The sequence below is a fragment of the Sarcophilus harrisii genome, chromosome 5 (genome assembly GCF_902635505.1).
Source record: "Sarcophilus harrisii chromosome 5, mSarHar1.11, whole genome shotgun sequence".
NCBI classification, from domain to species: domain Eukaryota; kingdom Metazoa; phylum Chordata; class Mammalia; order Dasyuromorphia; family Dasyuridae; genus Sarcophilus; species Sarcophilus harrisii.
Window position 1 is genome coordinate 12,554,683 of NC_045430.1, and position 16,594 is coordinate 12,571,276.

General features: G+C 44.8%; 1 protein-coding gene across 1 annotated transcript in view; it reads left to right on the forward strand.

Moving 5' to 3' along the window:
• The window catches only part of NPTXR (neuronal pentraxin receptor), a 44,100-nt gene extending 36,213 nt beyond the window's left edge, over window positions 1-7,887 (forward strand). The window contains exon 7 of the mRNA XM_031940128.1: window positions 23-7,887. Coding sequence (XP_031795988.1) covers window positions 23-259 — 237 coding nt within the window. The 3' untranslated portion in view covers window positions 260-7,887. The remainder of the gene's footprint in view (window positions 1-22) is intronic.
• Window positions 7,888-16,594: the final 8,707 nt, after the last annotated feature.

A 16,594-nucleotide genomic window follows, 5' to 3' on the forward strand; every position in this document is an offset into this window, starting at 1 on the left:
CTCCCCCCGGTCCTCCCACCAGGACACGCTGGGCGGTCGGTTTGATGCTACCCAGGCTTTTGTGGGCGAGATTGCCCAGTTCAACCTGTGGGATCACATCCTGACGCCGGCCCAGATCCTGGGCATTGCCAACTGCACCTCCCCCCTGGTGGGCAACATCATCCCCTGGGATGACAAGCTGGTGGAGGCTTTCGGGGGCGCGACCAAGATGGCTTTTGACTCCTGCAAGAGCAAGGCCAAGGCCAAGGCCAAGGCATGAGGCTTGGAGGAGGACCCGTAGCCCCAGCCTCCCCTCCTCCTCCCCAGCCATTCCCCAGGGGAGCACAGGGTAGGCAGCATCCCTTCCCTTTAACCCCCACCTGCTCCTCCCCCTCCCCCTTCCCTGCTAGACTGTGGACATCTTTGCTTCCCTCCTTCCCCCCTTCTCCCCCTCTCCCAAATGCTCCAGGGAATGGGCACAGACATCTGGAGATACTCGGCAGTTGTGGCTTGTTCTGTCAAGTGTAGGGTGAGTGCTGGTGAAAGCGGGGACAGGAAGAGGGACAACAAGCATGACAATGCCCGCCGCCGGGTTCACTCATTTCGGGCGTGAGTCTCTACCTAAGGGTAAAAGAATTCACAACCGACCAGAATGGAGGCTTAGAACAGATCAGGACTAGAGAGAACTTGGAGTCCATCTACTCCAATCCTCTCTTTTTACAAATGGGGAAACTAAGGCTCAGAACATGTAAGTGATTTGCTTGAGCTCACTATTCTAAGAATAGAGGCAGACATGAAAGGAACTTGGGGTCATCAAGTCCAATCTCTCCATTTTACAGATGTGGAAACTGAGGCCCAAAGAGCTTAGCTCAAGTTCACCTCTGACAAAATCATGAGTCCCAAGATCATAAGATTAGCTAGGTGGCTCAGTAGAGTCACTTACAAGTCACTTAACTCTGTCTCAGTTTTCTCATCTGTAAAATGGGAATACATCGGAGAGGTGAATGGCGACCCATTCCAGCAAGAAGATCCCAAATGAGGGTCACAGAAAGTCAGGCATGTCAGGAATGATTGAACATAGATTCAGATCTAGAAGCGATTTTAGTATCTGGCCCAAACCCCTCATTTGACAGATGGAATTTGACCCAGAGAGATTAAATTATTTCCCACGTAGTAAATGGCACAGCCCGAATTTGAATCCTAGTTCTGACTCCATATCCAGCTGCCTCTCCTATGGTACCACTCTGTCTCCCTCCTTGGGTTCTCCATTCATTTGCCATCCCCCCCATCACAAAGCATCAGATGGTGTCTCAGCATCACCACTGTGTGGTGCAGGGGATGTTGCCTCGAGCACTGGAGGGGTCATTCCCCCCCCATCCCTCCGTTCCCAAGGAGCTCACTCCCATGAGCTCCCTTGAGCACTGCCAACAGATGCAGCCTCCCACTGGACCAAGCATTTATAGGAACAGGAATTGGTGCATCAGGGTCCAGGGCTTTTCTGTAACTTTGGTCAAATCCCTCTTCCTTCTGGATCCATCCCAGGCAGATCTGCCTTCATACCAGATCATAACTCTAAAGGATTTCAAGCATCACTCAACCAGAGTGTCAAGACTTAGGGTCTGTTCCCTTCATAGTGCCCCTGAAATCAACCAAGTAAGCATCTACTTTCTCTGCCATCTTCTCAGTCACCATGCATCCCAGGCTGTTACTTGAAGGGTGTTAGACCAGACAGAAGTCAAAGGCAGGGTTCTGAGGTCCAGTTCAAGGACCTATAACAGCCAGGATCCACAGGTATGCCTGAGCGGGGCCTCCTATCTATCAGTATCTATAAGCCCATCTTGAGCCAAAAAGGGGATGTGGGCTTGATTGTGGGCTTGAACCGCTCCCAGGTGAAGAGCTCTTTTTGCCACTTAAATTGAATAACGGAGATACAAGCTGCCTCAGGCCTTAGACCATCTACTATCTGTCTATCTATCGTAAGTATTAAGTGCCTATTAGGTGCCAGGCACTGGGGATATGAATACAAAGAATGAATGAATGAAATCTTCCCCCCATTTTACATAGAAGGAACTGGGGCGTGGTGGGAAGAAACTACTTTACGGAGGGTGTATTAGGAAAAAATCCTCCTTTGAGGCTAAATATAATAAAACAGAGAGGGCATTAGCTTTCTGATTTTTAGCATCCAGAGTTCAGAGGAATCTTGAAATGTATGCAAGAAAAAAGAGGGATGGGTAGTTCTAGCACTGAGTCCGTCATTGTGGGAAATGCAGGGCATTTGTCATTCTGTCGGTCAGTTGGCAGGACTTTAGGGAGGTTGCCATTATTATCATCGTCTCTCTTGACAAAGTGATCTAAGAACATTTGAGGAGGGGGAGGATGCTTTCAGCTGAGAGCATCAGGGAAAGCTTCATGGAAGAGTTGGTGTCTGAGATAGTTCTTGAAGGAAATCTCAAAGATCTCAAGGGATCTCAAAGAAAGGGCAAAGACTAAGAGGAAATTCATCCTGTCTAATTGGTCACAGCCTTATGTGGATGCATGGAGATGCAGTGGGAAATCCCAACGACTCCATTCTGGCTGGATTGTAGAATATATAAAGGGAAACTGTGGAAAATAAAACCAAGGGTAGATGGGAGATGCACTGTGGAGAGCCAAGATGTCTAGCTAAGTAGATTATATATTTTTCTGTGAGCAACTGGGAAACAATGTTTTTGAGCTAAAGAACCTGGTCATACCCAAGCAATAGGAAGATTATTTTAGAAGCGATATGAAAGACGTCCATCTGAAACCTCATATGGGAGGAAGAGAGACACAAACTGGGGACACCATAGTTTTGATACATCATATTCACTATACATGGCAAGAGGACAGGGAAATTGTCTGAGGGAGTCACATTCAATTCAGTCCCATAATAGCTTATTGAGTACCTTCCATGTATATTGTCCAGTGCTAGGTGGTTTGGGAGCGTTGCTTTCATGAAGTTTATAGTCTACCAGGGAAAGGAGACTCACAGATAACCATAATAAACAATATCAGCTGTTAAGTACAACAGACAAGATAAAATAAAATATTAGAGCTGGCGTTTGAGTAGGGTCTCAGAAGATGGTTAGGAATTCATTGGATTTAGGAGGGAAAGGAAGAAATCTTAGGATAAAGACTGTTACCATGTATAACAAATGGAGAGCTATCCAAAGCAGCTGACACATAGACTGTATGGAGGAGAGTATTAGGAGATTAGGATGGAAAGGTTTGATGGTACCAGGTGGTGTAGAACTTTAAAAATCAGGCAAAAGAATTTCTACTGTGTTCAGTGTACAATAAGACCGTGTCCTGCCCCCCAGTAGGCACTAGGGTGTCTGGCCTAAAGGCATTTGGTTAGTTATTATCTCCTTAGTTATTGGCTCATCTTTTGCCCATATGTGTATGCTGGTTTGTGTTACAAAATTGTGGTTCGTAACGTTTCCTAAATTCACAGAAACCACCATGGTCTAGACTAATATCTTGATGTGAGGAATATTAGCATTACTGAAAGAAATAAAGATGGACTGGCATCCATCTTACTGTTTAGGGTCAAATCATTCATGTTTCCCTCTTCAGAAAAACTAGAGTTTCCAGATTGACTCAAAATGGACCTATATTTAACTGGGAAGTAGTACATGTAGAGCCCCAGGTAGACCACAGGATGATCACATTTTGGATTGGAAAGGGATCTTTCACTGAAATCAGTCTGGAGTGGGCTCTTCCAAAGTCTTTACCTTGAACCTCCTGAATGGGAAGGTAAGGTCAAGAATTGGAGACTAGCATCCTACCATGAAGTCTGGGGATAACCTAGAGTGATGCTGCCCCTCAGTTCAAAGACAATAATATATCAAGTTAACCTGTGTTTTACAAAGCTCATCTGGAAGAGGCTCACCCAACTCTTGCCATAATCGATCACTCAGAGCCAGCTCTTTTCGATACAGCACTTGAGCAAACATGTAGAAGGTACCTGAGTAATAGGAAAGGGTGCCAGCTTCTCGACATAACTTCCAGGTGTGGTAGTGGGCGACATCCTTGTCTTATCTTCCTCAAAGGCCTGTTTCTTTACTTGACTGAAATCTGGTGATAGTGATGGGGGTTACTCAAACCGATTACATCGCTAATAATGAAATTTTCCAACCATCTTGTCTGTACAAAGCACACAAAGTCTGGATTTAAAGATTACACAAGACATAGATTCCACCTTCATAAAACCTACAATCTTACAACACAAAGATCTATCAGATATGAGAGGTCGGACTTACTTAGGGCAGATGCCAGAAGTTGTCAGAGTCAAGAGAGAACTCTTTGAAGTGGACAGAGATTTGAGGTCTGGCTGTGAAAGAGAGAATTCTGCTCCCTGCAGCCCGGCCTGAGGCAGAAGTCTGGTCAGCACCCTGGATAGCTCCGGGAGGGGGGAGAAAAGGCCATGGCTCTTTTTAAGGCCAAAGTCTGTTCTATTCTCAGCCCTAGGCCGACCCCATTGGTTCTGGACTTGTCTTAAAGGGATCCCAATCCTTCATCTCTATGCCATGAGAGAATCCATCCATTCATTCATCCAACAATGATTAAACACCTGCTATATACAGGGCGCTGTGTTAAGTGTGGGGGGAAGATGTAAAGATAAGATGTAGTCTTTGTCTCATATAGGATAAAGTCTAGAAGGTGGGAAATATATATGCAAATATCTCTAGTGAAAAATAAACTAAGTGAACCGTAATAAGGGAAGCATCACCAATTTATTAAGGACAGAAACGACTTTTTTGTTTTGGCTTTGTACCTTGCTGTCCTGCACACAGCAGAGATCTCATAAATGTTTGTTGGACAGAGTTCAATAAGGTGCTGGGAGCATTGGTCTGAGATTGTTTCTGAGCTGGGCCTTGGAGGATTTTAACGAGTGAAAAGTGGAGCGATGAAGTTTTATTGTAGGCAGAAGGAAGGACAGGAGCAAAGGAATGGAGAAAGGACGAAATGAATTTGTAGACTGGTGATTAATATGGCCTGATGTGACTAAAGGGAAGTAGTACAGGATGAGGATGTAGAGGTACAGTAGGACTAGACTAGAGAACCTTAAATCCACATCTAGGATCTTGGAGGTGACAAAGATCTCCCATGGTCTTGTGGTCTCACTTGGGGCTGGCCCCTCAAGGGAAGCCAAAAGGCTGATTGGGGAACTTCATCCTTTGCCTTATAGAAAAGGGAAAAGACCAAAATGAGTTAGATCACCCAAGGTCTAACAGTGAGTTGGGGTTATATCAGGGCTCACACTCAAACTTGCTGATCAGTTCCTTTTCCTACTCATGAAGCTGCAGACTTTTGGATAAATGGTGATCTTAAGAAACCAGAGTGCCTAGCAACAGGAAAATATTTATCTATAGTATAACCCCAAACCTTGGCTCCCGCCTCCCTTGGGAAGCACCTCCGCGGCACTGTCCCACTGGACAAGGGAAACTGAGGCATTGATGGGGAAGAATGCATAATGCAGGTAGGCTGATTGAATCCAGGGACCCTGCCACAAAGGAACCCTGCTGAGGGGCTGACTGTACTTTGACTAATCACAAGCAATACAAAGCTTAGTCTTCTCTCCCCATTTCTTGGTGTCCCCCAGTCTTATTTCCCTTCTGACCCCCCCCCAGGCAGACACTTGGCCCTGCCATATTTTTTTCACCCTAGTTGTCATTATTCTAAGATCCCCTGGCTCTGCAGCCTCTTCTTCACCAATTCATTTGAATTTCAAGAACAGAAAACATTCCTCCCCTCTTTTCTCCACCACCGGATTATAGCCACCCTCCCCAAAGACCCAGTGATGTCATGGTCGTTATTCAGCCAGAAGCAGCAGAGGCCTGAGTTGCCCTGGTAACGGTCGGTGACGTCAGCAAGAGCTCTGGGTCAAGAGCTCTATCAATAATGCCATGTCTTGTTGCCGTGGTGACAGCAGAACCCAGAACATCCCCTCCCCCTTCTTGAAAAATAAAGCTTTTGTGACAATCGTGTACGGAAGAGGAGTACCTAAGGATGATATTTCAGAACTGTGATGTTTGCCATTGGTCACAGCCAATTAAATTGAGTTATGCTCAAGGCTCCGGCCTTGTTACCGAGACAATGCATTAGGCAGTGTCTGATCCTCACCCCTCTTGGCTGAGTCCCCAGCTGCCAGTGCAGCCTCCCAGAGAAGGAAGGAAAAGAAAGCAAGAGAAATTTCGAGCTTGGAGTAGGTCAAGGTTAGGACTAGGACTTGTACCCTTTTCTCAGTGTCTCCATCTGTGCCTTTCTGTTCAAGAAGGAAAGTTCTCTGAGGACATCACTTCCTCAGCCCCATGTCCAAGAAGGACTCGGTTACTATTACTGCCTAGAGTAGCCAGAACTACTCCCTTTCATACTCTGGAAGGAAGGATGGATTGGAGTGAAGGCTCACCTTTGCTACTTCTCACCTGTACCAGAATCAACTGATCCTTCTCAACCTTGGTTTCCCCATTTGTAAATTAAAGGGTTCAGGCTACATGAAGAATGTCAGCTCCTGGAGGGCAAAAGGGTTTAATTTTAATTTTGTCTCTCTAGGGCCTGACCACATACCACTTGATTAAATGCTCCTTGGATTAAGATTTCTTCCATATTTAACCTGAGATCACAGGATCTTTCCAAATCTGAATCCTTTTTGTCCCCAAATTTTTCTCCTGACTCTGTCCTTCGAGGGCAGATAGCAGAGGTGGTTATTTCTTTGAGAGTGCAAAGCAGCCCATCAATCCACAAGTGCTGATGAAGTGCCTGCTATGTGCTGAGGAGACAGATAAAAAGGGAGACAGTTCCTGCCTTCAAAGAACTTAAGTTGTATTGAGTGGAAAGGGACTTGAACACTCCCAGCTCAGCCATCCTTTTGACAGGTGTCAGATGAAAGGGAATTGTTGGAATTATTTACGTGGTATGGATTCTGTCCCTATCCCATCCCCACGTGAAAAAGAACAAAGCGGGAAAAGATGCACACCTGTTCTGGGAAAAGAAAAGTGGGGTGACTTATGTCAGCCCCTCAAGTTTCCCAAGAGTATGGGATACAGGAAGAAGGCAGCACAGAGGAAGATGGTGCAATCCAAGGCTGGCCCCATAGGGAGGCTTGAAGAAAATAGGGAGTCTCAGATCCTTCCAGAAAGAGAAGGACTGAGCCTGTTCTGTCACTAGAGCAATTCCCCCCTCTGAGCCATTTTTCTCTATATTTTCCCCCTTCATCTCCTCTGAGACCCCCACATTCTTACCAGATTGAGGGGTTCTCTCCCTGTGGGCCCTTGTGCCATGGCAAGCAGGGATGTGACCAGCTTGGTGGGTCCTACCTTAAACTCTGCAAAGATCAGGATCAGAAAGGGCCAAGGAACCAAATTTCCACCTTCTCTCTGAGACATAAGTCCTCAAGGTGGGAGTGGGGAGATAAGGAAAGGCTTTCACCTTCAACAACCATACCTGTGCTCCTCCCCAAAACCTGGCCCCGTTGATGTCCCATTGTCCTAGATGACTCCTGCCCTGTCCCTGATCTGCTGCCCTCTGGCTCCTCCCAAGCCCTACCCCCTCTCCTTGAGTGTGACTCTATTCACCCCCCAGACACCCCCATTGGGAGGTGTCTCCACAGGCACCACCCATGGGACTTAGCCTGTGAGACAATTGTGTTTGAGCTGTGCAACACTGTGATTCTCGTGCCCATCACTGAGACCACGCCCTGGCTCCTCCACGCTGCTCTTTCTTCCTCTTTCCCACCCCCTCCCATCACCCTATTTTGTACATCTGTGACATGAGCCACGACACGTGTGTGTGCGAGTGTGTGTGTGTGAGAGAGATGCCATATTTATTAACATGTGGTTCTTTTTTTTGTTTGGTAAATCTGATTGTTGACAATAAATGTGATGTTTACTTCCTGCTTCTTCTTTTTGGGGCTGGGGCTGGGAGGGAGGACCAAAGTGGGCAAATGCCCCAAATACCTGCCCATCCCAGCACCACCTGTCCCTCCTCCCAGGTCTACACCCCCACTCTTGGGCCAATATCACTAATAACAAACCTCCAAACACCTACTGTGTGCAATGACCCAGGCTCCAGGATGGTATATACAACAGGTATACAAATCAATAGTTACTGATAATAAATCATAATTTCATGACACATTCAATTATGAGACTCCATATGAGTGTTGCAAGCTATAATTTAAGAAGCTGGGGGATAGGGAACTCTCAGGTGAGGAAAGCCCTACAGTATACATTATCACCTCCTCTACATCTTACAGTCTTAGAACAGGGGATGGTCTATAGATAGATTTCATAGGGTTCGTAAATTTGGATGGGAGAGAAAAATCACACCTTTCTTTTCATTAATTTATAATTGGAATTTATTATTTCCTTCAATTTCTTAAAAATATTATTTTGAGAATTAGTCTAAAGGTTTTTCCAGACTACCAGAGTCCACCTTCCTCTCTCTCTCTCTCTCTCTGTCTGGCTCTGGCTCTGTCTCTCTTTCTCTGTCTCTGTGTGTCTGTCTCTGTCTCTGTCTGTCTATCTGTGTTTCTGTCTCTATCTCTGTCTCTGTCTCTCTCTGTCTCTGTCTCTCTCTGTCTCTCTGTCTGTCTGTCTGTCTGTGTTTCTGTCTCTATCTCTGTCTCTGTCTCTCTCTGTCTTTGTCTCTCTCTGTCTCTCTGTCTCTGTTTCTCTCTCTCTCTCTCTCTCTCTCTCTCTCTCTCTCTCTCTCTCTCTCACACACACACACACACACACACACACACACAATCTCTGTTTTAGAAAGGTCCCCTATACCTGATATAAACAAAATTAGCCTCAAGTTACAAAAGAATAAACAGGCATTAAGAGTAAAGTGACTTGCCCAAAATCAGAAAATAAGGCAAGGGGAGAGCCAGAATGAGGAATGTAATCCAAAGTGTTCTGGGAGTTGGAAGATTCATCATAAGCACCATCTGGAAGGCAATGCAGAGCCCTTTTTTCTCAATTCCTCCCACCAGATCATTCCGTAACAGCAGAAAACCACCCTCCATGCCATGATGGCGACCAAACTCACACTAGACTGAGAGAAGATCCTAGCACCATCTTGGAAATTCTTGTAAAAGAATCATTGAGATTTTCCCTCATGTGGCTCAAGCTCCCCATCAGCCTTTGCATGAAGGTCCATTCCTTTACTACCCCACCAAACTAGACAAAAACAGTAATCTCTGACTCCCCCTCTCCCTTTTCTCTTAATCTTTCTTTCTCTTTCTTCTTTCCTTCTCTCCACTTCTCTTCTTTCTCATCCTTTCTCTATTCTCTCATTTCTCCCTCCCTTCTCTCTTTTCTGTCTCCTCTCCTCTTTTTTCTCTCCTATTTTTTATTCTTATTCTCCTCTTCTCTCCTTTTTCTTGTTATTCCTCTCATTTTCATTGTTTCTCTCTTATTCTCATTCTCTTTTTCTCTTTCTGCTCTATATCTCTGTCTCTGTCTCTTTCTGAGTCTCTGTCTCTGTCTCTCCTCCTTCCCCCCATACCAATTTTGTTCCTCCCTTCTGTAGCCGTTAACCACATGTCTGAATCAAAAGCAGTTAAAAAGGGTAGTTCTTAACCACAGTAACCTAGTTTTTAAAGTACTATCTAAATCAGGAATTACAGGCAACTTCACAGAGGATCTTGGCGTGAATGCTCCCCATCATTGGGAAGAAGCAGGGAGGTGGTGCTAAATCAAATCTCTGCCTTTCTCAGCCTCAGGTCAGAGCTAACTCAGCAGGCTTGAGCTCTCTCAACCACTGCCTTTCTTGCAGCTCTGAAGAACTGGCAGGGGCTTAACTCTTCTGGCCATCTTTTCAACCTCCTAGTTTTGGTGTCCATTTAAACATGCATCCAGCTCATCTTAAGCTCACTTGTCCTCCTCCAGCTGACATTTTGACCCCCATTCCTCTTTCAACCCTCTGGATAGATGCCCACCTCTCACAATAATTTCTCTCCAGGTGAGAGGAATCAGCATTAGCTGCTTGCGATTACATCTCCCAGAATTCATGCGATTAAGTTGCAGAGTCTCTTCCCACTCGGAGGAAGATTAGTTTTACTACCCAGCTACATACAAAATACATGTATGTGTACAAAATACATTTTGTGGATATGTGTGTGTGTATATATATATATATATATATATATATATATATATATACATATATATATATACACACACACACACAAAAATGCATATACATATACAAGTCTATACAAAATAAATTCAGGATAATTTGAGGGAAAGGGTATATTAATAGCCTGGAGGAAGGGGGAACCTTCATGTAGAATGTGGCACTTAAGCTTAAACTTGGGGTTTTACAAGGTAAAGAGGGAGCACTGTCTAGAAATGGGAGGCAGCTGACACAAAGGCACTTTTGTTATCAGAAGACTGGATCCACCAGAACCGGGGAGCCCCTGTTCTACATCCAGACTGAAAGTGACTTGAGTTGTGGAGCACTTGCCTTTGTGGAGGCTTGAGTTTGGAGCACAACACAAGATACAAAGACTTCCCTTTTCTTACACTCATTGGCTCATTAAGTTACTCAGCTCTGTGGCTCAGAGGCACAAATTATAAAAAACTCTGTCACATGACAGATGAAGAATTTATCTTGGATAAACCTGGGTTCGAGTGTCCCTGTGAACTAGAACAAGTCTCCAGGACTAGTTCCCAAAAAAAGTGCCAACCTGCACTGGCAGAGGAAGTTTCCTTTTTAGGGAGTTCTATGTCAATGAAATCACAAGCCCACTCCTTCTTCCTAAATTAGATTATGTCTCATGTCCGGGTCCTCTCCAAAAAGTGGTGGAAGGGAGCAGAATAAAAAAAAGGAATTCGGTATATAACGTGAATTAGGTGTGTTTGCTCCTACAAACATGAGAAAACTAAATATTTAAAAACCTATACGCCAGAACCAGGAATACATTGTACACAGTAACAGCAAGATTGTGCGATGAGCAACTGTGAAAGACTCAGTTCTTCTCAGCGGTTCAGTGATCCAAAGCAATCTCAATAGACTTTGGACCGAAAATGCCATCTGCATCCAGAAAAAGAACTAAAAGACTGAATGTAAATCAATACATGTCATGTTCACTTCTTTTTTCGGTTTTTTGTCTCTCCCATGGTTTTTCTTTTTGCTCTGGTTTTTCTCTCCCAACATGATTCATAATGCAATGTGTATTTAAATAAATTTTAAAAACATAAGTATGCATTAGCAGGATAAGATTCACACATAACTACAAGCACAGGATTTTAACATCTAATGACAGTTGGACTTTCTTCTATGTGTTGTTTTCCCTATTAGAATATGAGCCTCCTTGAGGACATACACTGTCTTGCTTTTCGGTTTGGATCCCGGAGCTTAGCTCTGTGCCATGAGCGTAGTAAGGGCACAAGAAATGCTTTTTCATTCGCTCACTCCTTCCTTCCTTCATTCATTCACAAGACCATGAAGCAGTTGGTGAGCCTGCTGATTAAAGAGATTACATTTCACCTCCATTCCTTTCCAAACCAAACCTCTTCTGGACTTCCTGCTCAACTTTGCCCATACTCTTGCACCTGCCGTAGTCAACCACTCTCACCTGCTTTTCTCCTTAGACCTTTGGAACTCCCAGTCACCTGTAATCCTGCATATGCCCACTGTGGGATTGATGGGCAGTCGCCTAATCAGGAACGAAACACAAAATGAATCAAAATGAGATAAAAAGCTGAGCAAAGACCTATGGGATAGGCTCACCTAGTTGAGCTCATGATTCCTGGTTGGGGGGAAGGGTGGGGAAGGCAGAAGTAGAGTAATGGGAGACAGCCAGTGCATCCTCACCCTGCCCCTTTGCCCTCCTACACATGCTTTTGTCAAATAAAAGAGGTTCCTGCTCATCACATGGGAGAATTGTAGCCCTGTTTCTGATGCCATAACCTGTCTCCTCTATCAATGTCATGAGATGGGGGATGGGCAAGGGACCACTCAGGCGTTACCGTTTCCTTTTGGCATTGGAATACCATATGGCCAGAAACAAATGCCTCCAGCGTTGAGTCACCGAGGACTTAGAGTCTCCAGAAGTTCCGGATGCGTGCTCCCAAGGACAACCCCATTCCGCCTCTGCTCCACACAGATCATGGACCTATAGCTGAAAGGGACTTTAGAGAGAACATTTACTTCTTTAATGTCATACACAGGTTTTTCAAGGTATTTCTTCCACCAAATGTCCCTGGGAAGTAAAAGCCATTCAAGAATTATCAGGGCAGCTAATTGGTGCAGTGGATAGAGCACCAGCCCTGAAGTCAGGAGGACCTGAGTTCAAATTTGACCTCAGACATTTAACACTTCAAAGCTGTGTGACCCTGGGCAAGTAACTTAACCCCAATTGACTCAAAAAAAATTATCATACTCAACTGACAGATGAGCAACCGAGATCTAGAAAGAAGAACAGACTTGTCCAGTCACACAACTAGTAAACTCCAGCTCTTTCCACGTGGCCTCTTGTAATTCTTCACTTCAGAGTACAAAGGGACCACTTGAAGGGCTCCCCTTGGGAGCGGGAAAAGTAAAGAGGCAAATAAAATCCAAGGAATCCAGCCTCCTACTCCAGTACTGGAATATCCTGCTGCCTTTTCTCTTTGATCTACATTCAGGGCCTCCCATTCGCAAAGGTGAACCCCAAACTCTACTCTTGGATCTTAAGAGTTGTATGAAATAGAAGAGTGAGCCCTGGCTCTGGATTCAATTAGGAAGAAGTGGATTAAAATCCTACTTTGGTATTTGCTACCTTTGTAAGCAAATCTCCTTGGGCCTCAGTTACCTCTGTAAAATGAAGGTGAAGCTTCCCATCCTTCTTGCTCTAAATCTAATCTCTTATGATTTCAGAAGTGATCAAGCAATACAGCAACACCCATTTAGTCCCACTCCTTAAATCGAAGTTCCTTAAACAGTGCTCCTGTATAAACCAGCCCATTCCACTTCTTTGTAACTGTTGGGAAGCTTCATTAAACCTTGAAGGAATCTGTTCTCTTGTGATTTCCACCTATCTCATTCTCATTCTGCTTTCTGGAGCCAGAAAGAATAAGTATAAGCCCTCTTCCAACCTGAAGACTTTCCTTTTTTTAAAAAGTAAGCTGTGAAATCCCACCAGTTCTCATGTGAAATGGTCCCTGGTTTCTACCATCACATTAACCATCGCCCTTTGCCAAATCCCTCAAAGGTAACACCCAAATTTACCAAAAGATCTGACCAAGAAGCAAGAGATTGACACTATTACCTCCTTCCTTAAAAAATATGTCAATATCTTGTTTTATATCCTTTTCATTTCAGAATATATCCCTTTTACCTGAAGAGTCCCCCCTTGTAACGTATTTTAAAAGAAAAGAAAAAGTGGTTCAGGAAACGCAGACAGCATCCCCATTTCCCTTCTCATAAAGATATTTCTTTTAAAGTAGTTTAAGATTGAGGAAAGAAGGAAAGTCATGTTTAACTCCAATCACAACTCCTTTATGTCCTAGCAATATGGCTTCCAAGCTCTCCCCTTTTAAACCCGTTATTCTCCCTTTTAATATTCCTTTCTACTATTCCCATTCCCTAGTCAATCGGTGCTAGAAATCTTGATGGGTTCAACAAGAAGGAATCACTTCTACTTTAGTGAGAATTAATCTGAATGCCTCTATCCACAGGAATATTAATATCGTGAAAGAACTCCTATGCAGAAGCAACAACAAAGAAACTAATAAGGGAAATGGCAGGTCCCAGAGTCCCTGGATAGAAGGATAGACTTATTGAAAAGGAACACATTAGATAATGGGGGCAGTCAGTGTATCTAAGAGCTCTGCTCCTTGGAAGAAATCCATCAAATGGAAGGAGAGAAGCACCTTGGGGATCATTTGGGTGAAGGCTAAGTGAGGGAGAGAGTGAATGTGTTACAGAGACCCAGCCAGAAGTGATAATTAGATCTTGAGTTCTGGCAACAGACCCCAAGCTGGCATGGAAGCAGGGGACTTTATCTGGACATGTTGGAGTTCTGTGTGTGTGGCTAAAGCGGAGGAGCTGAGGACTTTCTCAACTAGCTTTAGTGATAATTCCATCCTTCAGAAGGTGAAAGATTTGATGAGGGGATCTGCTATTCTGGACTTGGATTTTTGACCCGGAACAAGGCATTGGTTGCTAAAGTAGAAATGAGAAAAAACTTGGATCCAAGAGACGACCTGTAGTATTGCATTGTACAATGCTAATTCCCTTTGGTGCAAGGACTATTTCATTTTTGCCTTTATGGTTCCAGTGCCCAGAACAAAGCTTGTTTATTCATTTATTGAAGCTCAATGATGTAAGGAGTACAGATTGGACATAACCCAATGCATAACCTAGACTTTGGGAAAACACGGTTCAAAAATTCAAGGGATCTATATATATCTATATATATAAGAGAGACAGAGAGAGAGAGAGAGAGAGACAGAGACAGAGAGAGAGAGAGAGAGAGAGAGAGAGAGAGAGGAAGAGGAGAACCTGCTGCAAATCTGAGGAGATAGGACTAGGTTCTAAGTCTCTGATGCCCCTTGAAGATCCTTCTCAGGTCCAAATCTCTGAACCTATAATCTCTAACAAGTGGTCATCCATTACTGATGAGGAAACCTAGAAATCCTTCTAGGATAATTAATGTACATAAAATGCTTTGTGATACTTCTGGCACTTTAGAACCATCGGTTGTGAGCAGTGCCCTCAGTATTAGAGTGACTAGACCTGGGAGGTACTCCATGGCTGGAAGGCTGTGTCAGAGTCAAGATTCAAGTTTAGGACTTCTGACCTCCAAACTAATACCAAGTTACCGTATTATTCCTACTTTTCCATTGGACCAGTGATAACTACTCATCTGTGTCTGGCAAGTTAGAGTTTAGGGAGTGTCTGGAGAGTGAAATTATAATCCATGTGAGTTCGGATCTTATTTGTGTAACTTCGCTGTGTAGGCGATCGTAATTAAGGGTATAACTGTGTCAATAGTACATACATGTATGTGTGTGTGCATTTACAGGCACATACATATATACACACATAGATGCACACATACATGCACATATTGTAACACAATTACTTATTTGATACATTACTGAATTGGGGGAGAGATTTCACTGTATGTACCTGGGTACCTTCATAACGTCTCCCCCATTAGAAAGTAGATACTAGTAGTTTTGCCTTTCTTTATGCTCCAGATCTTCGCACAAGTCCTGACATGATGCTGATGTTTAATACGTTCTATATCCTTCTGTCTTCACAAGGCAGGTTTTTTTTTCAGTCACGTCTAACCCTTTTGTAATCCCACGTGGGGTTTTCTTGACAGAGGTACAGGAGGGGTGGCCATTTCCTTCTCCAGCTCATTTTACAGATGAGGAAACTGAGGTAAACAGGGTAAGAAGTGACTTGCCCAGGCCACCCAGCTAGTAAGTGCCCGAGGCCAGTTAGTTTTCTTGACTCTGGGTCCAGCACCCGAAGCAGGATTGCTGTTTCCCTAGAACCCCAGAACTAAGTGTATTAAACACCACCTGAAAAGCCACGGAAATGGAGCTGAGCCCCACCACGTCCACTCTGTGCCTAACTTGCAAGAACAACCACTACCATCATCAGCCACTGTCACCTACAGGAAGCACCAGCTTGTCTCCTCGCCAACTAAAATGCCAAGAAATTGGAGGCGTGAGGAAAAAAGAAAAAGAGGAACCAGGACTAAGCAACCCAGCAGCAGGGTCTGGGGCGCGGGGGCACAAGGAACGAGCCTCTTGGAGCAGACTCCCTGTAAATCACTCCAGGTGCTCCTCCTGGTCCCCCATGTCATGGGGTTAGTCATGCTTCCATACGGGTAGAATCGTTACATTCTACGAGCAAGAAAACTGCATTAAGAAAGCATGTCGTGCACACTCTAGGTTCAATTGGATGGGGAGCCCGTGCCCTGATCAAAAGAACCCAGGGCAGAGCTGGAAGGGTCTAGAGACCCTTTAAAATACATACGTACACATATATATATATATTTAAGATTCTATGTATATAAAATTACATATTATATACACAAATCTTTTATTTTTTCTTTTTTATCTCCTTTGTTGTTTCTTTTATATATATATATAGTTATACACATAAATTCGTTTTTATGAGCCGTGTTGGGGGAGAAAATCTAGAACAAAAGGGAAAAACCATGAGAGAAAAAAAAAAACAAGAAAAAAGGTATATAGAGGCCGCGCGCCGCCTCCAGCGCTCTTTCTCCGGGCGCCGGCGCCGTTTCCCCCGGAGCTCCTCACAAGCGCTTGGAATCACTAAATGGCTCAGAGCCGGGCCTGGCCCGTCGCCCATGTGGCCGCTGTACCCGCGGGGTTCCGGGTCCCGCGCGCTCCCCTTTCCGGGCGTTCCGGAAACCGGCCGGCCCGTCATTTTTCAGAGGCCGCTAGCGGCCCGCCGCCTCGCACACCGCCGCTGCTTCGGCCGGCTCCCGGCTCCCTCCCGGGGCGGCTGCTTTTCGCACGTGGCGTCCCTTTCCCGCCCTGAGGGCGTCTGGGACCGGACCCGGGAGAGAGCCGCCCGACCACGGAGCATGCGCAGTGCCCGGCTGCTCTCCAGAACCGTGGATCATTCTAGAGAC